Genomic DNA, 27544 nt, shown 5'->3' with positions numbered 1-27544 from the left:
AATTATGTTATTTAGATATACTACAAAATAATAGTAAGTGTGCTTTGGTGAAAGATATACAATAAAAAGGTATAATAAAGAGACAATTAAAAAAACATACAAAAAATGGATGGAAAAATGTGAGGTACTTAAAAAACCAAATCCAGAGTCACAAAATTTTAAAAAACGAACGCACATTATGCCAGACAACAAGTATCTATAAATGGGTTCTACACTGTGAATCAGGAGGAAAACAGGAAAAAACGGAATGGAGCAGCAAACTGGTACGAGTAAGTTTCGACACAGCAGAGAAGGGAAGGAGGCTGGGCTGCGGCAGCAGCAGAAGTAAGAAACAGAGGACAGGGAAGACTATGATGAGATCTTCACACCATCTAGATTTCTAAATACTTAGACCACTACTCACTGTGAGAGATACATACAGACAACTTTCCCATTTGTACGCAATATTTTTAATCACTTTAGAAAAACAGTTTTTAATGTAAATATGGAAATACATATTTGTATTAATGAAATCAATGAAATAAAACTGTATTTGCCTCTTCCCACCTGTAAAATCAGGTACATTATTATAAGATTTATCTCTCAAAAGCTTGTAAATTATCTTTACAAACAGTTTTTTCCTATTGGCTAATAATATCTGAGTAACGATTAATAACATGAACTCAGAAGACTTCAGTGTCATGTGATTAACTTAGCAATCAAAGATTAAATACTAAATTTTAATAGAATAACATTTAAAACACAGCACTTTAACCAATACTGCAATATAAAACCATTTAAGTTCATCATAATGTTATTACTTTATTGAAGATTAGATAGAAGTGATAAATGATATTCTTAGGACTCAGAAAGAAGAATGTATACCAGAATATTTATAAATACTAACGAACATTATATTTTGCATTTCCATTGTAATATAGATTTCCACTGAGATTGAAAAATGGATCTAAAAGAATAGCAGGTATTTTTATTTCATCAGTTCTTCCCAACTGTGGTTTTTTCAGTGGTCCAATTAAAGTACACAAGGCAAGAATCTGATAGGCATATTTACTTTGAATAAAGTAAAATCTCACAATAAGGAAGGGAGGAGGCGTGTTTCTAGAGTTTATTTTCAGGCAGCAGGCTTGAATTTATTGGAAGCAGATCTCCGCAGTGACTGACCAGACCGCTCCGCATTCCCCACCACCCTTATGACAGACAGACGGCCTGCATCGCATTAATTCACTTCACACCACATCTATCGATCCGCAGCCAGTTCCCTAGTCTCTCTGCACACATTGCCTGTCTGGCTGCCTACATCCACATCAGCACATACACACAAAGGCCAGAGAAAGATAACCTTTTGCTTTCCATTAAAGACACAGTATCCACTTTTCCTTCCCCAATAACATCAAAAATATGAAATATAACAGTATAGATGTCTCAGAGAAAAGCCTTTCTGTAAGAAATGGTGAAGGTATTTATCTCTAAATTTAAATAGAGTTCATTTCAATTTATCAAAACCAAATTCGTTTATTAAAGTCACAAAGCAATTAGAGAAATGAAAAATATAGTTAAAAATAAGCAGAATGTCTTCAAGCCTTAATAAGAATTTAATCATCATTTGGTAACATAAGTTTTGATAGTTATTTTTAAAGAAATGAAATACATGTCTTCCTAGTTAGCATTTTATTTTATTTTATTTTTAAGAAAACTGCTCTCACATGAAATACAATTATAAACGATTCTGAAAGCAACAGAAGAAACACATTTACTGAGAAATGCACAAGGAACAGAAAACACAATTAGCAAGTGTCCTATATCAAAAGAATATGAACGTAAGGGGATAAAGCTTTATTATTCCTCTTTCCCAACAAGAACCTGAAAATGATCCATGGTAAAAATCACATGTAATACTTTTAATTCATTGCATGCACCTTTTCAAAGATTTCTGTTTGATTTGCAGCTATGAACTAACTTACCAATTTTGGTTTCAAAAGACCCAATAAAACAAAGATGTATTGTTCACCCTACAACATGTTGAGAAACAAAGGCAAATCTGTTTCAACACATAACTGCACTAAAGCATAAACTTAAAATAATGACCTCTGGCTGATTTAGAAACCCAAATTATATATCTCAGAACTGGGCAAAGTATATTCTCCTGAATAAGAAAGGTACCTTTGAAACCGTTTATGGCTTTTGTTGTTGTTGTTTTGTTGCTAGAATTACCCACGCAGAGGTTATACCACCGAGTGGTAACAAAAAAGGTGCACTAAATAAATAATACAGTACACTAAGCATGTTGTTCTTTATAATCACAATAAATTGCTTTACAAATCAAAGAAAGGTAAACTGATAAAGGCTGCTAAAGCTAAGGACAGAAATAGGGAGTGAAGATGTGGGCTGGGCCTGAAAGATGGGAGAGATCTGAATAAGAAAGGGACTGGCACTGCCAATCTGAGTCAAGCAAAGTCATGAGGATGAAGAAGATGGGTAACCATGCCAGTTCCCTCACTATCTTCAACACTCACAGAGCACCCAGGCTACTACATACCAAGCCCATGCCGGGAACTAGTCATACCAGGTGCTCGTGACACAAAGTGAGAGACACTTTCAGCTCCCAAGAAGCCCACATGTGAGCTGAGGACTCGTTAACAAAACATAAGCACAAGAAACAAACTGATCTGTGTTTTAAAAAGATCTCTCCTGAAACAAGGTGAAGAAAGAGCTGGAAGGACTCAAAAACAGACATAGCAATAAGGCCAGTGCAAACCTTTCTACTTCTAAGGTAGCAAACCTTACTACTTACTACTTACTACCAGTTTCCTAGAAGTGCCAGAAAGCAAACGGAGCCCTCCAAGCTCCCCATCCTTACCTTTTTATCCGTGGGGGTGTGGGTGCAAGCACATTGGATACAAGTTTTCATTTGAAGAAAGGTTACCACTTCATTTCAAATGTTTGAAAACCAGTGATCTAGATGTTTTTAAAATAAGGACAGTATAAATGGGGAGAAAATCAAGAGTTACTTTTATTGGGGGAGGGGGGCATTGAACATAGGGAAAGACAAGGAGGGAAGAGTCCTCAATGATTTTTGGAATGATGGTTATGCTAGGTAAAGGGGATAAAAATGAAAAGGGAAAACACAAGGACTTAGCTTTGTGGAAAATATAGACTTATAACTGAAAATACAGTGAGCATCTGAAGAAAAATCACTTAAGTCTGCTTGGGATGGGGAGAGGAAGAGAGTACATGTCAAAAAAGAACTTTATGGAAAGGAAGTATTTGAGTTGCATCTTAGAGTATGTATGAGAATTTACCACGAATGACAAAAAGTGAAAAAAAATTCCCAGAAGACAGGACAACATGCTAAAGGACCCTGATGTAGGTACAGAAGTAGGTAGCAAAAGCATAAGAGTTGTGTGGAGAGGCAAAAATGAGACTAAAAGTTAACTTAAGGTCAGAGCCCTAAATGCAATGAGAAACAGGGCGCAAACAGAAAACACGAAGCAGGAAGGGAATATGTTTCTATTCTTCAAGCCTCCAGCATGGTACACGGAGAGAACAGGACAACAGGCGGTAAATATAACCACAAGACTGCCAGGGTTGGCGGCCGTGCAATAACAGTAAACAAGAACTTTAAGACGAGATTTTAGGGTAAGTAAAGGTAACCCTATAACTTCTCTTTCTCATTATCGGAGTAGTCCAGGAATTCAGTTTGTATGGAGCCAGAAGTAAATATTTGAAGACAATTATGAAGGCAGAGAGTTTGATCTATACTTGCACAGTCCCAAAAAGGCAACCAGTGAAAAGCAATGACTGCTGGCAACTCAGCCAAGCTGCCTTGTATCCTTGTATGCAACTCAATGAAAATAAGACATGAGACAGTGGTACGTTATCTATTAAATTCAATAATGGATACAAGTGGTATAGCTTAGTGCATCACCTGGGATATAGTAAGTGCTCAATAAACAGCTTTATTAGTATCATTAACACTATTATCATTGTTTTTATTATTACTAATTTTGGCTTATGTTATTAAACTATGTTTTTCTCTAGAAGTACTACACTATCTTCAGTATTCAACATTCAACCTTTTTTTCTATTTCATGAACTCATTTATTTGTCTTTTTTTGAACTTGTGTTAAGCATTGCTTCACTCCTTGTAGATCCACATTTGCAGACATCTTAGGACATCTATTTATATATAAGCCACTTGCAGTCAAAAACGGAACAAATATTTACATTTCAAAGAACCAATTTATCTTATGATTACTTCTGTTACTGCCAATCATACACACACACACACACACACACATAAGTAGGAAAGCTTTTGACCTCTTAATCTCTTAACACACAATGAATAATTGATTTGAAAATAAAGACAGAGGACTCTTGTTTTAATATTATTCTAATAGATGACATATTTAATTGGCAGCAATATGCTATAAGATCACACAAAAGCCATTTGTGATATTCCAATAATTTCTCACAGTATTAACTAGATAAATATTGTGATGTGCTGTGACTTCATTATTTCAGGATATTAAGTTCTTCTATAGATAACAAGAAAAACATCTGGATGGGTGAAATCCATAAAAAGAGTTAAGTACAGACAGTAAATAAACAAGGGCTTGTGAGACTAGAGGCAAAACTGGCAGGATGTGTTAAGTATGGATAGTAACTTAATGACCTGGAAGATATGCCATATGTTAAAAAGGATGAAACAAGCAAGAATGCTACTTATAAACAGAAACAAAATGGAAAGACCAAGTCATAATCTAAATGGAAAGCTGTAACACTTCTGAAAGAAAACATCTGCATGACCTTGGGTTTGCCAATGAGGTTTTAGATGACTGAAAAACATGAGTCATGAAAGAGATCATTGATAAATTGGACTTTATCAAAATTTAAAACTTTTGTTCTGTAATGATGTTGTTAAGAAAATGAAAGACAAGCCAAAGCCTGGAGAAAAATATGTGGAAAGATTACATATCTATTAAGGGACGTATATATATAAATAACTCTTAAGACCCAAGAATAAGAAATCAAGCAATCCAAAAGAAAAAAAAAAACTTGGGCAAAAGACCTAAACAGACATGTCACCAAAGAGGATATGGATTGCAAATAAACATGTGAAAACATGCTAAACCTCACTAGCCACTAGGGAAATGCAAATTAAAATCACAATGAGATATCCCTACACAGGTCTTAGAATGCCTAAAATCTCAAAAAAAAAAAAAGCTTACCTCTATTATCCTGGGAAGGATACAGAGCAACAGGAAATGCCATTCACTGCTGGCAGGAAAGTAAAATGTAGCAGCTACTTTGGAAAATAGTTTGGCAGGTTTGGGGTTTTTTTTTGTATAATTACACTCACATTTACCAAATGACTTAGCAATTCCAACCCCAGGTACTTGCCCAAGTGAACTGAAATCTTATGTTCATGCAAAATCCTAAACATGAATAGTTAACATAAATAGTTATTGCAGCTTATTTATAACAACCAAAACCTGGAAACCATCCAGATGTTCCTAAACAGGTAAATGATAAACAAACTGGTACAGCCATATAATGGAACACTATTTAGCAATAAAAGGAAATGAAACATTGATTCATGCAATAATATGGATGAACTTTAAAAATATTTTGCTAAGTGAAAGAAACCAAACCCAAAAAGCCACACTTTGTATAATTCCTATATATACAGAATTTTGGAAAAGGCAAAACTGCAAGGATGGAAAACAAATTGGTGGTTGCCAAGGACCGGTGGGGGTGGCATTGATTACAAAGGGGCTAAAAAGGAAATTCCCAAGGTGTTTGAAGTATTCTTATGGGACTGTGATAGTAGATACCTGAGTCTATTCATTTGTTAAAACCCAAAAACCTACATATCCAAAGAGTAAACTTTGCTGTATGTAAATTTAAAACACAATGACAATGAATTTACCCGAGTGCAAAGGGGCCCAAGATGGCCTGCAGACCATGACAATGAACAGTGATGTTATGTCATACTTACAGTGTATGATATAACATCACTGAAGCGTGTAAAGAAAAAAAGGAGTTGACCGAAGCGACTTCGGAAAACAGGCCAAAACTCTGCTTTACTGTAAAGCTAAAGACGAAAAGAACTGTACACAAATACTGTATTTCAGTTGGTAACCTGGTGCTTCACAGAGGGATGGGTCAGCAATTCTAAACTACTTTTTCGTGTCTACTAAGGTTGAAAAAAGAAGCAAATCTATTACAGATAATGAGAGTCAGATTTCTCACACTCAGAGAAAGAAATTACAAATAAGCAAAAGGGGAAGACTAGAGTGACTCCTATGGTGGTGGATTACAAAGGATATGCCAGTATCACTTCACATCTGTTTTACTATAGAGAGACAGGCAGATACAGAATATAGATATGTGGGTATACAAGCACGAGTATGCACATATATATTTCCTGCTCTGTATCCTTCCCAGGATAATAGAGTTCTATCCAATAAGAGGACCTAGAAGCAGCGAAATCCCAGGAGCAACAAGCACACGTGGCACCCAGACCTTAGTTTCTAACGCCTCTACTAAAGGCAGCCTGGCTCCTCGGAGAATTACGTGATTCTAAGACTGGGGCAGCGAAAATACAAGATGAGTAGAGAGCATGTTCCATAAAAGAAAATAAGATGATATTTAGAAAACAAGTGGGATCATATCAATATTACACTGCGATAACTTAAAAGAGCTCCCTATGGTCAATGCTGGGACAATTCAAGCAACAAACTGGCATTATGATAGGTCTCTTCCTCAGTTAAAAGTGCCTGCTAAGAGCTTGGTGCTGCATCATCTGGGGACAAAAAATAAGGTCCCCGACCTTAGCCCCAAGGAAATCAAAATGCAGTGCTTACAACATATATTTATTTTTATAAAGATTGTGTTACTTCATTATCATAATGACACACAAATCATGTCTCAAAATGTGATTATATATTCATTCATAGAATATAAAGAAGTAAAATGCTAGACCTCAAAGGAAACTAAGCAGGTGCATGAACTATGTTTACTTCAGCCTGGAAACATGATACAATGGCATCAAACTGCTGCAGATGTAAACATCCATGCACTGTAATGAGCATGTTGCCTCTATAGATGCACAACATTATTCTACTACATTACACTGATTAAATCTCACAATTCATTTTAAAGACTATTCATATCTAGCCAATGATTTAGAGGAGAATGGAAAGTTAAATTAACTAAGAGAGCACCAATCATTGCCTCTGGCAGAGCTTTTAAAGAATTAACTTGCAAACAAAGTTATAAAAAGAATGAAAAATGAGTCAGATGAGTACTAAGATAACAAAGAAACCACAATGTGCGGGGAATATAAACGTTCGTTATTTAATTAATCCCACCAAAAACAAAATTTTAAATATGTTTTTAAATTAAGCAGCCACTCTTAGATTAGAAGCCACATTTTTTCCCCTAGTCTGACAGCAGTGCTGGGGGTGGGGAAGAACCAGGAAAGGAATCGCAGAATCACTAAAAAAACAAACAAACAAAAAAACTACCATTAAAGAAACTTGAGAAGATTAACAAAAGTAGATCAGCCACTCTTGCAGAGAATAACAGTAAAGACCTGGGCTTTAAAGAGGCTGAATGAATGATTCCAATCCACTTGGTGTCAGGAGCATCCAGGATATCTAATTTTGCAACCGCTCTGCCCCCGTGACACATTTCCCCTGCAGTGTTCATCTTAAAGATATGCTTAATTCTTTCAGCATAAATAGGTATATGTCCACATGTTACCAGGCTGGCTCACACATTCTTTCCAAATGCTCCTTACTTATGATAATGGCAGTGACAAAAATAAAACAGAGGTCAATATATAGAAATATAAAATGGTGTGTCCCAAGCCTTTTTCTAAGAATGCTTTATATAGTAATGTTTCGTTAAACATTATATAAAACATATGTACCACTATATAAATACTTGTGTATTTTCAGCTTTTATAACTTCCACAGCACCTAAGATAGTGCTAGCAATACTGTAATAATTTTTTTGAGTATTTGTAATGAGAATTCAAAAATCACAGTTCTGATGACTAAAGTAGAACCAAGATATTTGACATAAAGAACACAAAGATGTGACCTCAATTAAATTTAAAGATACTGTCATCCTGCTCTATTTATCCTTATTTACTTACACTGCATAAAAAGAAATTCTAAATTTATATAACATTAAAGTGACTTTATATAATTCAAACTGCTCCAACCTTTTAAAAAGTTTTAATATTGCCTTCCGAACACATTCTTTGACATTAAGCCCCTGTCCTTTCCACATACTGTGATTATCTTCCAGCTGTTGACATGTCATTGCTCTTGGCTCCGCTGGGCACTCCCATAGTTCTAAACTCTCTCTCTGACAGCTCTTACCACACTGTCTTACTGCTCATTTGATTACCTGCCTTCCTAAACGCAACAATAAGCACCACAAAGACAGGGACCGTGACTATCTCCTGCATCATTATATTCCCCAGGGTCCTCAGCTATGTTGAGCACTAAGTAAACAGCTGCTGAATGAGGGAGGGAGGGAAAGAGGGAGAAAAGATTTTTAAAAATTATTTAAATATGCAGAGCGTTCATAAAGAAGTTCTAGCATATGCCCTGTGTATGGCATCTATTTTATATACTCTTATTAAGAATCTAAAAGTCTATCATAGACATTATATAATGTATATGTTAAGAAAACTGTTTTTCTTGGGAATTCCCTGGCAGTCCAGTGGTTAGGACTCTGAGCTTTCACTGCCATGGGCCCAGGTTCAATCCCTGGTTGGGGAACTAAGATTTCACAAGTCACACAGCACAGGAAAGGAAGGAAGGAAGGAGGGAAGGAAGGAAGGAAGGAAGGAAGGAAACTGTTTTTCTTAAAAGAAACAGAAAATTCTAAATGCAAAAGAAAATAAACTAGGTAATTTAATTTTATATAAATACCACTGAAAAATATTATCTACTCAACTGCTATATCATCCTCAATCATGTTAACATATGCATATAATCTTATAAATGTAACTAGAGAAAAGGAAACAAATTTACTGTTTTTAATTACTATAGCCCAGGGTTTCTTAACTTCATCACTACTGATATTTTGCGTTGGATAAGCCACTACATGCCAGCATCCACCCTCCCCACTGTTGGGACAAACAAAGATGTCTCCTAAGTGTTGCCAAACGTGGGGGTGGGAGTGTGCAAAACTTTTCTGGGTTAAAAAGCACTGCTCTATTCTAATGAGTCTCAAAGTTCCTAGTCAAAACCTCCAATCAGGTGAGATCCTAACAATATCAACTTGCCCTGCCCCCACTCTACAGCCACTATTATTGATAGAAATGTGCTGTTCCACAACAAGGTTGATTGAGATGCTTTCTCCAGATAGTGATTATTATCTAGTTATTATGATTAAATTTTCCATTTTAAAAATAAAATAAAATCATTGCATCTTTTGAAAATAAAATGCTTTTAAACAGATAAATACTTTAGTTTTTAATCCATTAATAAATCATCAATCATCATGTAATAGATTATAGGAACACTTCCAAAATTAGTGCATATTTAGCTAGGAGATATGTATGTATATAATAAAAGGAGTGGCAGTGACAAAAAGTGATAGAAAAAAATTGAAAAAAGAAAATTTATAGATGAAGCTGATAGGTTTAAAGTAGCTACAAACATCCAAGTGGAGATGGAGACCACTGACTTAAATGGGATATTATTTTTTTTAATATCCAGCATCTAGAACAATATCATACTCTGAGTACGCGTACAATACAATTTGGTCAAATGACTTAACGTTGCTTTACATTTTAGCTGGCTATATTTTGTGACAGATTGAAAAAAGTTTATTCTGATGAATCCACGCGATGGGGTTATTTCTTTGGGAATGGGAAAAGTCTATTACTCTGATGAAGAGAATGATTACCAACCTGGTAAAGAAATTTGAAATTGGAATGTTTAATGAATTTAGTCTTCAGGTAGAATTTGCTGCTTCTTCCCCTTTTCCTATGTATCCTATTTATATCTGTTGCACGTCAATTATATTTTTAAAACTGTATGGAACTAATTAATTACCAATCAGAGAACAAATCCCTAAATTTTCCATTTATTTCCAATAAACTACTAGAGGGTGATTTTTTTTCTCCAGCATATAAGATTCCACTATTAAGGTTCAAGGCGGCGGTGGGAGGGGGGGAGTGTCTTCAATCCTTAAGAGCACAACTAGTTTGGTTTCTTTCTTCTTTCTATAACTAAAAACAAGAACAAAACCAACAACAACAACACATCAAACTACTTTAAGAACTATAGCAGAAAATGTGGAGATGGTCTTGATTTTCTTACTTTTCCTTTTAATTTCCTTCCACTTCATGCATTACCTTGTAGATCACTCATCAGTACATTTTAATCTAATGAACTTAAAGAAAATGTGAAAGCACTGACCACACTGCATAGATTTAGTAAGTATTTGATTTTTTTCTTCATTTGTATTATTCAACATAATTACTAAGACAAAGCTGTCTGTCTGCAAACTTGATAATAGATGACACATTAGATTATCATATCTCATTTTTAGTAGTAAAACACTATTAAGTATTTTGGGTGGAAATCTAAATTTTAGAAACACTAGCATATTTCAAGTAAAAATCCCACCATATTATCAATGCAGAAATCTCTTTATACAAGCTGAGTTTTTGTGGAGTTTTCTAAAAAGGATGACTTTAAAATCAATACTCTTGAACAAACATACATAATCAGGATATGCATATTTGTGATTCAAAGGTACTCCATGTTTAAATGAAAAACAACTAGATTTACTTCTCAAAAGTCATGAGACCACCTAAGTAGGGAGAGGGAGAGTGAGTTGGTGGGGTAATAAAGAAAGCTTCAAATGGAGATGGAAAAGATATTCTCCCAGTGAAGTCCCTCAGTGATCTGCGGAGGTACCACTCCCAATAGCATTATGTGTGCATGTGTCCTACAAATCCCACCAATCGGGAGAACTGTGGAAAACAGATTATACCTACATACAAATTATAGTGATATATCCTATAATACGTATGATTCTGATTATAAACATGTTCAGTGAGTTAGCCAAGTGGTATAACTTCAATTGCAAACTAAAAATTTTACCTTCAAATACAGAAACATTATTACTATACAATAAAATCTTTTTTATAGTCATAGTCCGCATTTAACATTGTGTTGGAGGTATTAGCTAATACAATTGTATAGAAGAAAGCAGTCCAAGGCATAGTAGTTGAAAAAGAAGAGGTAAGACTGTCTCTATTTCCAAATGATATAATTATATACATCTGAAAAACCCCAAAGAATCAATGGAAAAAACTTATATAATCAGTAAGAAATTTTTATAATAGTATCAGCTTATATAACTCACAAAATTAACAGCATTCATACATACAAACAAAACCTAGTTAAATGATATAATGGAAGAACAATAAAATTAACTACCTAAGCAATAACTTAATGTGTCCAAAACTACATAAGGAAAATTTTAAATCTCCTGAATGACAAAATGTAGACTTGAATAAATTAAAAGACAGACTATATTCTTGGATAGAAATCCAACATTATAAAAAATCAGTTCTCTTCAAGGTCGTGTGTAAATTAGATGGAATCCCAATGAAAATGCCATCAGCTCTTCCTAGAGCTAAACATGTTGATCACAAAGTTCATTTGCAAAAAAAAAAAAAAAAATAAGCAATAACTGCCAGGAAAAGCCTCAAAAGGAAGGACTTGAGCCAGAATTACTAAATATTAAAATATGAATTATCTACAGGCCAATGGAACAAACTAGAAAACAGACAAAACTACATATAGAAACTTAGTATACAGTAAGTGTTTTGGTGATAAACAGCCATATGGAAAAAGATAATATCCATTCTTCACACACTTAAGCAGAACTAATTCCAACTGACACGTAAGGAAAACACTGGAAATGATATAGGGAATTCCAATAACAAGGAAAACTCCCATAATTTTGACACAAAATCCCAAAACAATACAAGAAAGGGTCAATAAATTGGGTTATAAGGAAAAAAAAATAATAAGCAAAGTTAAAAAAATAGGAAATATCTGAACCATATATCATAAAGGTTTAATCAAACAGCCCCACATAAAAATGAGCCAGAGATATGAAACATTACTTTAAAAGAAATACAAGACACATATGAAAAGATGCTGAACTCATTCTTAACAATAAAAATACAAAATAAGACAACACTGACATTTCATTTCTCATCTATCAGAGTCACAACATTCCAAAAGCATAACAATATACTCTTTCGGAAATGATGTAGAGAAATAGGCCTTCAAATACATCATTGTTGAGAATGCAAAATGGTACAACCCCTATGACAAAGAACTTGGCAATATCTAACAAAAGATTAGACATACATTTATCCTTGAACTCAGCAATCTCACCTCTTGGAATGTAACCAAGATACACTATCAAAAAATGAAAAGACATATGCACAAGTCTACTTACTGCAGCCCTGTCCATAATATCAAAAATCTGGAAACAACCCAAATGTCCATCAATAGGAAACTTATTGAATAAAACATGGTCCACCCACAAAATGGAACACCACACAACCAATTAAAAAAATGAGAAGCAGACAAAACGGGAGCATTTCAGACAATATGTTTAAAGCACATACTCTGCTAGCCCTCTACTAGGTACAAGCTACCATGAAGCTCTATTAGGAACACAGTCATCCACTGGGGAAGTAAAACATATTTCACAGGTTGCCATACAGAGGCATTAAGAGTTATATGGAGGACTTCCTAGGTGGCACAGTGGTAAAAATCTGCCTGCCAATGCAGGGGACACGGGTTCGAGCCCTGCCCTGGGAAGATTCCACATGCCGCAGAGCAACTAAGCCCGTGCACCACAACTATTGAGCCTGTGCTCTAGAGCCCGTGAGCTACAACTACTGAGCCCATGTGCTGCACCTATTGAAGCCCATGCACCTAGGGCCCGTGCTTCACAACAAGAGAAGCCACTACAATGAGGAGCCTGCGCACCACAATGAAGAGTAGCCCCTACTCACAGCAACTAGAGAAAGCCCGTGTGCAGCAACAAAGACCCAACCCAGCCAATAAATAAATAAATAAATTTATAAAAAAAAAAAAGAGTTATATGGAAACTAAAAGCTTTTCTGTATGATAACAAAACTTAGGAATCTCTATTTATCAAGGGAAAGTTTATAACTCTGCCCTGTAGGGGGATTATTGGTTACAGCAAGAGATATTTGGGGAACAGATAGGTAACTAGTTTTCGATTGTGAATCTCAGAAGACGAAGAGCATGAGGGTTTCAGTGCACACAAAATGAGTTTATACACACACACACACACACACACACACACACACACATTTAAACTGCCTAAAGAAACTATTTAATTTTTTTAATGTTTTATATTTTGGAATGCTGATTAAGATTTCACATATAAGTTTACTATCATAAAGGTTTACAAAACACAGACTTGTTCATTCCCCTCCGGTTACATAAGTAGAAACTGAAATAGATAAGGAAGTGCAGAGGCTTGGTGATCTCTCTGGGGTCACAGCTAACACATGGTGAAGCAGAAAGAGCTGCCAGACCTTCTAACACCCCTCTTTCCACTGGACTTGCCAACTAATAATCAGGTTCAGTAAATTCGTTGCTTATTCATCATTAGGAAAAGCCTTTGAAAAAAACTGTATTTTTCTCCCTAATTAATGTCATCTGATTGGGAAACTACAAAGTGAATGAACACAGAATTCTTGGTTGCGGAGGGAGTAATGTTTAGGAAAATCACCTTATGAAATTCATCTCTCTTGCCTCTCACCCTATCTTCTGAAAATCACTGTGCTTGAGCCTCTTCTCTGCAGAACTGGACGGTGATGAAATGGAATGGGAAAGGCTTCTCGTCTCATCCAACTTCTATACGGGAGAGCTTGGGGTGGTCTCAGGTTTATGATCATACCTTAAAATGGGTTACGCCCAAGGTTATGTGGTCACTTTCAACCTTATGTAGGTACTTTATGAAAAGCACCATGACATTTTGAGAGAGGAGCATATACATATTTACACTACCAGCTGTAAAAGAGATAGCTAGTGGGAAGTTGCTGTATAACAAAAGATCAACTTGATGATGGGAGAAGCCTTGGAGGGCCAGGACGGGGAGGGTGGGGGGGGAGTCGTGGGAAGGAGGGGATATGGGGATATATGTGTAGATGCAGTTAATTCACTTTGGTGTACCTCGAAGACTGGTACAAGAGTGTAAAGCAAATACATTCCAATAAAGAGTTCAAAAAAAAAAAGAAAAGAAAAGCACCATGACACTTTAGACAAAGACTATAAATGCCCAATTCTCTATCACCCAGATTCAGAGATTCCCTCCTAGTTTAGCTCCTCTGACTTTGATATTATTTGGTTTAAAGACTCACCCTTGCTTCAGGAGAGAAAAACAAGAAGCAAAAATTAAAACAAAGTGAAACAAAACAAAACCTGGGTAACCTGCTAGCCACCCCTTAGCAGGAGTAAAGAAAAAGCCTGCTTTACTTCATGCCTGAGACAGAAAAATATCTTAAAAATAAGCTAAATGTATGTCCTTGTATCTGCAAGCTATACCAGAACTTATTTAATAATGCTTAATTATCAGAGGGATGTAATTTAACTATGTCTTAAAAATCTGTGGAAATACTCAAGTACTAAGACCCATCCTTCCTCTTCTGTTTGCATTCCCCAGAGCTGAGCGTTCTTTAGTCCAGGTACACATTTCAGATGTAAGTCTGTCTCATCATCTTTTCCTAGTAAAATGTAAAGTCCTTTTGTAAAGATTACAAAAAAGAACTGTCATCACAGCACTGGCGTTAACTGTAGAAATGATTTTTAAAAACAAAAAGCAATAAAAACAGGTGCTTGTGGTTGTTTTCACCTTTAAATCAAGCAGGGAAGAGCTTTTCAAGCGATGGGTAAGTTTTACAGAACAAACACAGAAAATATGTACAGAAAAATTACAAAAATACTAAGTACTGTTACAGATGACTGGATTGGCATTTAACAGGCTGAAAGAAACCAGATCAATCTCAATCTTGCTGGGGTCAATTCGGGTGCTCAAACCAATAAAACAAATTTTTTTCTTTATGTTTGTGTACTAGAGGTGCTAAAATATTAACCTAGTCTGCAAATGTCATGCACAATGAAACCATTTATAAATATTAAAACATTTAAAATACTTATTTGTATCAGAATCTGCTTAATAAAAATAGATAGTAGATGGAATAAGTCATTGGAACAATATCACTAAGAAAAAATAAAATATAAAATATCATTCTTCTCCAAAAAAGCAGGGAACAGGAGGGAGAATGAATTAGGCAAAAACAATCTAGCATAATCTGATCATTTTAATCGCAGAATTTATAAGCAACAAGAGAACAAAACAGAACCATTTGCTATTAGAATATAAATGTTACAGGTAAAATAGGTTCATAAAATCTTCTTTTAATAACTTTAAATTACTGTTTTCCTTCCAAACTACAAGATCTATTCTGTCACATATGGATCACAGCAAGGCTTTGAACTAAAATATTAAAACAATGCAATTATACATAATATCCAGTCAATATAAAGCAATAATAAAATTAGAAATATGGTGTAAAACTATAAACGTCTCACATCCCACCAAAGCTGGATCTGTTTGTGCATATTCAGTGTCTTAAGATTTAAAACATCACAAGATCATCAATTCAGCTTTCTGCTCTATAAAAGCAAGTTAAATGGGACTCTAAGTATCTGTACTGAAATAATCTGTACTAGAATAAAGAAAATTTATGCCCAAAAGCTTACTAGACACTTGTTCTATTACAAAGACATGTTCCAGTATTCGTGTGCAGTGTTTTGTAAAGTACTTTATTTCCATTAGCATTATACATTTTTGTTCTTCAGCAAATCAGCAAGAGACTAATGGCACAAATCAATATCATACTCTTCATAGCAACTAATATTAGGTCATTTATTATAGCAAAGGCCACTAGAACCTCTACTAAAGGTATACCAGGCATTTCAATTCGAACACCATTTTTGTAAAACAATGTGTCATGGGCCGAATGAGTTTTTCTTTTATAAGTCCTCTGCACAGGCTTAAGTACCTTCAACTTCTTAAACAGGTAGTAAGTGTACAAACACCTCAGACAAAGCCAGCCGTGCCTCCTGGGGCCTTGCCACGACTACGACTCTAGCAGAGTTCCTTTCTCCATTGAAGGAGGGGAGAAGGGGAGACTTCTCAAAGAGGAAAAGGAGGGGACACGAGAAAATAACTAAAATTATTTCAAATCCTTTCCGCTCCCGAAGCTTTTCCACAGGAGCCAGTTGATAACCAGGGTTCCCTGAGCGGAACGGGAAGTGAGGAAGCAGGAGAGGAGCCCCAGACTTGATGGAATCCCCTCAATTCCTCACTGTTCACCAAGGAACCAGTTATTGAATTTTCTTATGTTCCACTCCTTGCCTTGTTCCACAATGTGGAAAACTGTCACTGGGCTCCTACTGATAACCTGAAACCAGACTGCGGGCTATATCGTTACAGCCTCTTACACAGAGGACTTCATGCTTGGTCCTGCCGAGTTCCAAACCCACAGCCTCACTGGGTAACAGAGTTTTGTGCTTATTACTTAGTGGGAAGGTCTAAATAACCCATCGATCCAATAATGCTTTCATTTTTGATTTACCACTTTACTACTCTAATTTCCAAAACTCGTTCAAGGGATATAGGAAAATTACAAAAATATTAAATATCACCTCAAAGAACTCGAGTCACATGAAACGAAAGGATTTTCCTTTAGATAGCTGTGACCGATTAAAAAGAATTTTCACTGTTATTCTCTTAGGTTAGCAGCCAAATATAGATAAGTAGAACAATTTAATGCTGTTAAATACATGATCAGTCTAAAGTACTTAAAATTAAGCCCGACAGCTCTGGCACTCCGGAAGAAGAAAGAGGAACAAATCCCTTAGGTCTCAATGAAACTACTGCAAACAGATACATGACAACTACAGTGCGCTGTGTAATACAGTTTGTCTTAAGACAAACCCTTCCTGCCTCACAATACAGGAATTCCCACAGAACACGAAGTATGTTCCATGTACCTCACTTAGGCATAATTTAATACTTTCTTTGTAATCACAATGCACAATCATTTCCAACTGGCTTTGTGAACACCATAAGACAACTGTTACGGGGATTTCTGAGGAAACCCCATGCTTCAGTTTCAGCTGATTCACAAAACTATGAATCATAAAAGGGGTCCTTTTAGAATTATCCGTTCTTCATGAACAACCAAATGATTTCCCCCCTTTTTATCCCCAATGTTAATTAGAATATTTTTCTCCAAAAGATACATACACTCAGAATGCCAGAGAAGCCCTGAGAAGGTGGTCACGTAAGCATGAAGTGAGGAACCCACAGGGGCCCCACAAAGCACTTACACTAAAGCTTGGGGTTTCTTTTTTCATCAGAGAGACCTTATTCTCAGCCAATATACTCTTATTTCAAATTTAACTGAAAAAAGCTTGGTAACTTGGCTTCTGCACACCTCACAACACTGGAAACTGTAAACCAGAAATCAGGACAGGAGCGACTGGGGGTGAGATAAAACAGCCTGACACCAAAAAAAACTGGTACCAATTACTAGACAAGCAAAAGAGGAAAAAGAAAAATTATTTTTAAAAATAGAATATGAAATGCAAGAGGCACAGCAATCTGGGTACTTTTATGTTCAGGTAAGTCCACTCTCTTCAACAAGCAAATGGTGGTCATTTTACAGCCTGGGCCAAAACAACAAACACTGGCTACTGAGAAGATGTTCAACAGGCCAGAGACATTTTGAAATAGTTCAACACAAAGGGTTAATTTTTTTTTTAGAATCTGCATCTAGTGGTTTTTAAACCCTCAGTTATCTAGAAAATCATTCCGAAGAAGAGAATGGAATTAGAGAATTCCAAACAACTGAGGCATGTAGAAGAAAGAAGGAAGGGCTGCTGCTGTAGTTTAAGGCCTTTGTGGGGAGGGGAGGGGGTGGAAAGATTCACTTAAATCAGATTTATCAAACCCCCTCACTAACCTTTTCCCCACGCTCTCCCCACCAACAAACCCTGAAACGATCTGCCTAGCAAAGAAAGTACTAATATTTAAATTATTTTTCTGGCTACAATATAGTTTTCCACTACCTCTGCAACATATAGTTCCATCTTACCTTCTTGTATATGTTGGTCCATCCACATTTGTGCTCAGAATGACCACTACTTTATAATCATCAGAAAAGTGACTTCAATTCCAGGTTAAAATAGGTACTACAGGGTGGCTTGTTGAAAGTCAAACCCAAAACATTTACTAGGAGTGTCTTTCACTGAACAAAGAAATCCTATTCTGTTTCCAAGGGGGATAAAAAGACTAGCCTAACCCTGGTAACCTTAACACAAAAGGAAGCTAAAAAGGCAGGGACTCGATAAGAACAAAGGATTGTTCTTTCTGATGACATCAATACATATTAAACACGATGTGCTACACATCCTTTTATCAATATCTGAGATGATAAATTTGCAAATTAATACTACACCAGCCATAACTGCATAAAATTACAATAGCACCCTCTTTAGAAAGATTTTGATTTATATAATGGTAGTAACTTTTATGTGTTCAATGTTTCTGAAATTAAAGGAGGAGATGAGCCACTGTGAGCAAGCAGAACACAACGTACAAGAAATAATTACGCTTGTGACCTCATGCCCTGTAAGGTCACCCTGCATCACAGGCCAAAGGAAATCAGGAACCATCAGCATTTACCTCCGAGTAGTCACTGCCCGGAATGAAGGGCAAGTGTGGGTGTATTTCATAAACTAGCAGGTGCTTGACCTCATTAAAAAAAAAAGAAGTCAATTATCAAAATGCTACATGTAATATGTCACAAATAAGAAAAATATAAAATAGGGTTCTGCAAAATATCTTTCCTTCAAAATAAATCTGAGACAACTTATAACATTTTATCTTCAACTGCATCATAATACAACAGTTTCACAAAATAATAGTAATCTAGATGTCCTTAGTAAGAATAACTGGTAGAATTGTTAAAAAGTGTTTTGGAACATAAAAGTGGTTATGAATACATGGTGAAGAGTGATAACTCAGAAATTATTTACAGCATTTATTTAAATCACTGTCACACGAGTGCATGCAATATTTATAATTCTGGTCCTGTTACCGGAATAAGAATCACAGTGCACTTATTCTCAAATGTTCAATCAGAAATTAGGCATCAAAAGCTGACATCCTGCCTGCATTTGTAAGGGATAAAATGCCCCCTAACAGGTTCAAGGACAGAGCTTCATTACCAGAAGCGAAATTCTCATGTCACTCAATTAGGACTTGGTTTTTATAAAAACTTGTGAACTGGATTTTCAGTTAAGGCAGAGTGTTGCTGCTTTTTCCTCCCCAGTGATTGCTGGTCTACTGCCAGAATCCCTGGGCAATATACATAGAGTGAATTCTGAGGTGGTGACAATAAGGAGAACAAAACTATAGAAACCAACATAGGAAAGGGCAGGGGACAGCCAACCAACATTCACTACGTGTATTATGTAATGTGCTGTACACTTTACAAAAAGTTTCTCCTTCAATGCTCTCCACAGTCCTAAGAAAAGCAACTGGCTTCTGACCCACTGCTTTCTTTAGGCTCTCAGACAAAACTACAAAAGGCTGTTATTGCATAATAAACCTAAATAAAATTCCAGAAGATCCCAGTCAGTGATGACCAGCTGACTTGAATTATCATTTTAGTCCCAGCTCAATCACGTACTGAGTGTGAAGTCAGAGCAAGTTCCTACTCACTTTAAGTCACTAGCCCAGACTCCAGATATCTAAGAGGAAGGGCTATCACAGTCCATCAGCCCAGGATGACCTTCTGCTCTTCAGGTAAAAGCAGGTTCTGAGTTTCAGACAAATATCTAACAAAGGGACCCTCAGTCATAATTTAGGAACTGCCAATATTGCTTAGGCAATTATTGCATATTTTTTAATGCCAAGATGATTAAATTATAAGAAAATATCTGATGTATAGTGTATTTACCAGATGTATTGCTTAATAGTTTACCTACTTTAGTGACTAAAAAGATTTCTATGCTAGAAAGAGGTTTTAAGTTTCTAAAAGAATGCTTTAGACTGTGACTTGCCACAACAATCACTTCCTGGAACATTAATGACAACAGCAGAAGCGACTGTACTACAAGCATGTTTACGGCAGGTGTAGGCTGTCCACCAGCTGGCTCCATAACCTTCTGATCCCTTCGGACAGCAAATCTGTTCAACAGTCCTGTGTGGTCATTCCTCGTTTGCTGTATGCTTTCCTCTCCTTTCACACATTCAAAATCCCTACTCCCTTAGCGTGACAGCCTTTTATTAAAACAGAAAGCTCTCAGTAAAGCAAACTAAGACTAATTTTACACTCAGTCAATGTAAAAGTTCCAGAATAGTTTAATATATTATAGCAGGAGTTGTTAGTGTGAGGTGTTTTAGTTACATATAGAATGCATATTTGTTTATTGTTTCGCTGAAAATACAATTTTACAGTAAGTGATAAGAATAAAGTTTTAGGTAAGCCAGCATTCAGTTAATTTACGAAGCACTCCTGGATACTGTCGTTAAATACTATTTAAATATTAAATAGACTCTAATTTACATAAATGGAAATGGTTTAAATTTGACATATGAACAATCTAGTTTGTGCTTATTTAAACAATGATGACAATCATTCTCTTCTTTCCAGGAAAATAAAATAAAATGGCATCCACCACCATTGCTAATGGCAGCTCTCTTTCCCAACTGTCAAGAATACAACACTGTACTAACCTCTCATGTTTTTCTTAGACCTTTATATGCTATCTGCAATTAAGGCTTAGAATTGTCTTTTATTTTTACCCTATCTACATTTAGGTCTGGTTCCATATTTCCTTCTCTAACAGCCTCCCATCTACTTATTCTCCTTTAATCTCTCTCTCACTCTACCTTAGTCCATTCTAAATAAAGATGTCTTGAAAACATTTCTCAATATTTCCTAATTTGCATAGTGTTCTCCTCTTAAAAGAAAGAATCTCTAGCAATCTGCTATTCAGTTTCACCTTCAATCTACTTTACAGTATTATATTCATAGTTTGTCCTTAAATTTGAGGCTCTTATATTCAATAAGGTTTACAATGAGCTGATGAGCTATCTTCTGGAACACGGTGGTTAACAGCCACCAGTTATGAACAAAGAGCTCTGTGCCACATTATTCAAATACTCAAATGCAGAGCTTTTTTCATCCCAATTTGTTTATATTCTACCAATTTTTAAAACCTATACATATTTAAAAATAAACTTTAAGCCTAATACCTTACATAGAGTCCATATGTCTAAAGACCCTGGGATTTTTAACTTAATTTCTTTTTATTAAAATAAAAAAAATTCCCAGTAAGCAAATAAAAACCAATACTCTCTCAGTAAATAGTCTGTTACCTAAACAGATTAAAGAATTTTTAACAAGAGTTGTTAACGTGTGATGTTTTGGTTATATGTGAAATATATATTTGCATTTTTATAGATTATAAATGTATTTATTTAACAAATATATAGGGCTTACGATGGCTTAGGTACTATTCCATGTGTCTAACAAACATTCACTCATTACATACTCAAAACAATCCTATAAGGTCTTACTATATCATCTTCATTTCATCTGTGACAAAACTGAGGCTTAAAAAGGTTAAGTGTTCAGGATCACATACTTAATTAAACAACCACTATAGTCACCACTGGCAAACATGCGGTAGAGTTACACCAGTTATAACATTTATAACCCTTTTCGAATCTTGTTTTCATCTTCTATCTTATACCATCATGTACTGTCTGTCTTGGCATGTATGAGTATCTCATTAACAAGAATAACTGGTATTGACAAAAGGTCACTTAAAATGAATGCACCTAAAGCCCAGGACAAATTTCTAGAGTAAAAAAGTTTTTTTTTTAAGTTTCATTATTGAGACTTTATCTTTCAAAAAAAGGTGAAACTGATTTATTTTATCTTATACACAATACAACAGGTTAAACTTTTAATTCTGAATTCTTCTTTAGGAGAATAAAGAATCAAATAAATGATGATTTGGGAATAAAGCATACTTTTCCTAAAAAAGATAAAAATTATCATAGCACACTATAACTTTTCTTCAATGCACTTTTGACCTCGCACATGATTGCGAACGTTTTATTTTACAAAACCTATTCCAGAATTTCGACAACTTTTCCCATGACCTTTCCCAGTCCACTGGAATTATACTCTTTTGAAAGATTCTTCAGTCAAAATCCTTGCTAATTTTCTCTTTTTCAATAGTACTCTGGTCTAAATTTACTGGATAATTCTTAAGCTTTCACAATTCCAACTTCCACTTGGAAAGGATCTGCCTTGTATTTACACTTGTATATCATCAGATCAATACTTAACAAGTTGGTACCCAGAGTCATAATAATGAAATAGGCAGAGACAGATGCCAGTGTTAAATAGGGTAGAATTTTCAACCAAGGATTAACTTTATAAGGGTGTGTGTCCCATTTGTGAATATTTCAATATTTACATAACTTTTTGCTTTTTTTTTTTAAACCAAACTCCAAACTGTAAGGATTCAGAAAATGAATGACCGGAATTTGAGGATCCCCTGTTTTCACCTTAAGGTCAATGATTCACTTTTGTTGACAGGCAAGAGCAAGCATAATTGCAAGTTCTGGTACTTTCCTATACGTGCATGAAAAGCTTTGCAGAAAAGCATGAGAGCTCTTACGTGATATGACGTGGTCCATGTACTGAGGTAAGTAAGGAGCCCAGGTATCAATGGCCTCCTTCCGTCCCGCCTGCTCAATTCTTCTCAGTTCTGCAAGAAGCAGGGCCTGTGCGGCTTCTCTGACCTAAGACCACAGACCCAAATGCAGAAAAAGGAAGCAGACCAGTGAGTGAGGTGTGTAAACACTAGCAAGTTCATAACAGAAAGCTAGAAAATATACAAACCATGTTTATTTACATAAGAAATCCTACTAACCAAACAATGAAATAAGTACTAAAGTTAAATAAATTGGATGCAAGCAAATCAAAGGTATTTCAATTAATGATCTCACTTAAAAATACTTTAACACTAACAGAATAACGTTTGAACATTTAATCAGTTTGGGGTTTAAAACTTTATTTTCCAAAGCTTGCAGAAAAATATTCTTGTACTTTAATTTGGCAATTTCAATTTTTTTAATTTCCATATGAACTTTATTGTTAAAAAAAATCACTATTAGAATTATGAAATGTTTTCTCTTTTAGCCTGAAGAAATTTAATCTTGTCTAGTAGATTTCTTTCTATTATAATGCTAAAGAGGTATTGTTTACACAAACATATATGTAGTAATCCGCACAATTCATGTATACCCAAGACAGGCTTAAACAATTGTTTTCAACAAACAAGCAAATACATATTCCTGTGAAATTAGTTCTATAAAAGGAAACTATTTTTCAAAATTATATTATCTCAATTTTTCTTTCAATGTGGCACACACTTTTATTTTGCAGTCTTAGTTTAGTTTTGTTTTATTTTGGCCAAAGTGCCACGGGGATTGGTTCATATAGAAAAATGGTACAAATGAACTGGTTTGCAAGGCAGAAATAGAGACACAGATGTAGAGAACAAATATATGGACACCAAAGTGGGGAAAGCTGGGGGATTTGAGTTGGGATGAATTGGGAGATTGGGATTGCCATATATACATTACTAATAAGAAAAAAAAAAACATCAAATTGTACACTTCAAATATACGCAGTTTATTGTGTCAATTGTATCTCAATAAAAGTTCTTTAAAAAAAAGCTAGACAACTGTCAAGTTATGTACCAATCAATTTATTAATTATTTATAATTAAAAAGATAACATGGTAGCATCTGATAAGAATTCAAATAAAAATTGTTTTTAATTATAACTGATTTTGGAGCGAATTCAAACATCATTCAAATGCAAAACCATGAAAATGTCAGTATGTTGCGGTTCCACTTGGAGTTGGGGGAAGGGAGACCAGGAAAGGGACAAAAATGTTACTTAAATTTGGTAAATTAAAAATCTTGACTGACATAAACTGCTATAGCTATATGGGTCAAATGCTATAATAAGCAAAATCTCCATAAAACATTTCCAAGTCCCTGGTGGTATTAATTTCCAAGCAATATTTAATACCACATAAGTCCATTAACACAAAATAATAGCTACCACTTACTGAGCTCCTACCATGTGTCAGGCTCTGTACTTACTGTTCTACTTGCATTATCTTATTTGATCCTGACAGTAATCCCATGAGGAATATATTACTATCCCCACTTTATAAATGAGCTTCAAATAGGTTAAGTAAATCACCTAGGGTCACAAAGTTAATAATTGGCAGAAATGATATTTAAACCTAGATCTCTTCTAATTTCAAAGACCTTCCCCTTCTATTATAACACAGGACCTTCCAGTGGACTATGGTTATTCACTTAGAATTTGATTGATGTGATTATACCTAAATGTGCGATTTAGGGGGAGGTGGGTTCTAAGTATGTGTGTGTGCATGTATGTGTATGATCTGTATAGAAATCAATACTTAAGAAACTGTTCCATAAGCACATAAAACTTTTTTATCAAATACTCACAGGATTAAAAAAAGAAGTAAACAAATATGCAAGTTGAAACATTACTGTTAAGAATCACTGGATCCATATTTTCTATCACATAATACAGAGGTGATAAGAAGTTAAACATAACATTTGGTTTCAAATTTGCACTTATCCAATGCCTTTTTTTTTTTTATTGGAGTATTATTGCTTTCCACTGTTGTGCCAGTTTCTGCTGTACAACAAAGTGAATCAGCTGTATTTATACATATGTCCCCACACCAATGCCTTTTTAATGTCTTTGTTTTCTATCCATATGACCTCGATATTACCTCCAAGCATCGATCCTGCCATCTCCGGGCCAGCATCTCTAGAAGTGGGGGCCTAAATTTGTCCAATCCCAGCAGGTCTGGCAGCATAACGCAATGCATAGCAGCCAACTGACTCCATCCTGTTAAAATAAAATATATTACAAACACTCTAGTACTCCCCCTAATTCAAATACCTTTCTATATGTAAGCATACCAAACCTAAACCAAAAAGGGCAGACCTGCTCAACTACGTTATGATTTCAGTTTATTATTAGATATTTTGTACAGAGATAAGACAAATGTATTTCATTTCTAAATGTCTCTAATTTCAGCTCTAAGAACTCTCAAAGTTTTAAAACAAATAAAAATAAATTTCTGTATTAAGTGTTTACGAACTCCACAAGAAAAACACATTTCTAAGACATATATTCAGGTTTAGGAAAGCACAAAAATAAACATGTACTAGAGCTCTAGATTTGAACCTACTGACAGTTAATAGGGAATTCACACAGATATCCAAAGACAGGTTCCTGTCACTTAAGGCCTGGCCACTCGGTATTACCCTCATACCAGTCAACAGAGATGTTTTCTTTTCTCTGTCAGAGGGCCTTTAATTAAGGTACTTATTGATCTCTTTTCTTACAAAATGAATCAGAAGTTTGGTCACAATCATAACACCAATTTTGAGAGGAAAAAATGAATTCCTACATTCCCCCAAAATAAAAACTTAATCTAAAATTTATAAAATTTTAAGTATCGTTAACTCTAATCTATGGGAATAAAAGTTATTTTTTTCCAAAACTCTATTCCACAATATTGAAACTATAAAGACAACAAACAATGTAAACCACTGAGGTGTTTAAAACTGCTAGTCTCCGGACATTCTCAAATAATCATTTCCACCCCATTTTAAAGGTGTCCATATTACAAGGTGAGTTATCTGTGACCACAGCATTTTAGCAAATCAGTGCTTTGAAATAATCTAAGCTGTAGTATTCTAAAACAATAACAACAAAAACCCTACCACAAAACTCAAAATGATTACTGGGATTGTTAAAAAGAGTGAGTGAGAGAGAGAGAGAGAGAGACAAGCTACCTACATAAAGATGCATCCTTTCAGTAAGGAAATTCTCAACAACTAAGAATACATAATTACGTTAATTAAGGTGATGAGCACACACATTTTAGATTATAATTTATTTTCAACAGAGGAATATATATACACACATCTACATACATACATACACACACAAACATACATAAACAAATTACTAACTAGTAACTTCTTAAGTGTTTTAATGTCTCATAAAAGTATGAAGTGTATTTATGAGCTAACTTTTAATATGAAGATGATTCTCACCACAGTCCAAAGTCAACAGTTTATTTTTGAATTAACAAATTACTACCTTTCACAAGAGCTTAACAAATATGACCCTAATTATTTTTTCTAAAATCCAATCCTAACATACAAACCTTAGTACAGGTCTATGACAGGGAAGCCAAGCCAAAAATGAGTTATATTTTTAAGTTCCCATGTTTTCTTTCCAAAGGAATGGTACTTAGAATATGGGTTCTGTATTGTATAGACACTGTATCATTCCTTCTGTTTGAATAGACTGGTATTATGGCCTTTAGTGAAGAGTCAGAATCATCCTGTGTTACATATGAGATTTTGTAAATTTACTCATTTTTATACTATGCAAACTGGTGACGTTTGAGCCCACAATGAAGAGACTGGATATAAGTCAGAGCTCATAAATTCCATTAAGCTTCCAGTCAGTATAAATAATCCTAGGATGACTTTTGCGAAATAAAGGTTTGTGGATTCCAGTCACATTTTCAGAGCTCCAAAAACACTTTCCCCTCTAACCAGGGCACACGTTGTGCATCAAGAATCAAGTGTGTCTGTCACAGAGTACTGATACACGTAAAATAAATTAATTAGCTTCAACACCAGAGATCACATGGCAAACATCCTCATGAAAACCAATCACCTTTTTAATGCCTACTTCATGCCAAAGATTAGCATCTTTGTATTCTTTAACAGCATTCTAGATTACAGCAACCATGGTTTACACCAGCCAGGAATAACATTACGTTTTTATAATAGACCTTTATCACTGCCATTAGCAAATCAGGTTATAAAATGGAAACTTTAGGATCTCACCCGTAACAAAGCAGATGAATGCATAAATTAGATAAAAAGAACATGTCATACTCGGATAAAGCATAGGTCGAAAGAAAGTTGTTAGAAAGATGAGAGAGAATACCTTCATTTACTAAGAAACAGGTATGTAAAGCAGGAGTAGAAACAGGGGCAGAGCCAGAGGGATCAGCATCAGACCGAGTGGAAACGACAGGCGCAGCAACTTGCAGAGGAAAAGAGGAGAAACAAAGAGGCGAGAATTGAGACACAGCGGTTTCTGGAAAAAAGCTCAGTATTAGTGAAGAATGAAAAACAAAGGTGGCAAAATATAGTAAATGCAGAACAGAAAAATGATGTTTTAATCAGAAAGGTATGATTA

The 27544-nt window shown here is 35.2% G+C and overlaps 1 protein-coding gene across 3 annotated transcripts in view; it reads right to left on the bottom strand.

Moving 5' to 3' along the window:
* Nucleotides 1-27544, bottom strand: part of WDR7 (WD repeat domain 7) — a 328201-nt gene that overhangs the window by 190635 nt on the left and 110022 nt on the right. For all 3 annotated transcript variants that reach the window (XM_057699834.1, XM_057699836.1, XM_057699837.1), the window contains exons 17-18: nucleotides 25041-25159; nucleotides 22872-22995 (exon numbers count right to left, since the gene is read on the bottom strand). In XM_057699834.1, coding sequence (XP_057555817.1) covers nucleotides 22872-22995; nucleotides 25041-25159 — 243 coding nt within the window. The remainder of the gene's footprint in view (nucleotides 1-22871; nucleotides 22996-25040; nucleotides 25160-27544) is intronic.

This window comes from Hippopotamus amphibius, chromosome 11 (assembly GCF_030028045.1).
Source record: "Hippopotamus amphibius kiboko isolate mHipAmp2 chromosome 11, mHipAmp2.hap2, whole genome shotgun sequence".
NCBI lineage: Eukaryota > Metazoa > Chordata > Mammalia > Artiodactyla > Hippopotamidae > Hippopotamus > Hippopotamus amphibius.
This window is presented reverse-complemented; position numbering and strand designations above follow the sequence as displayed.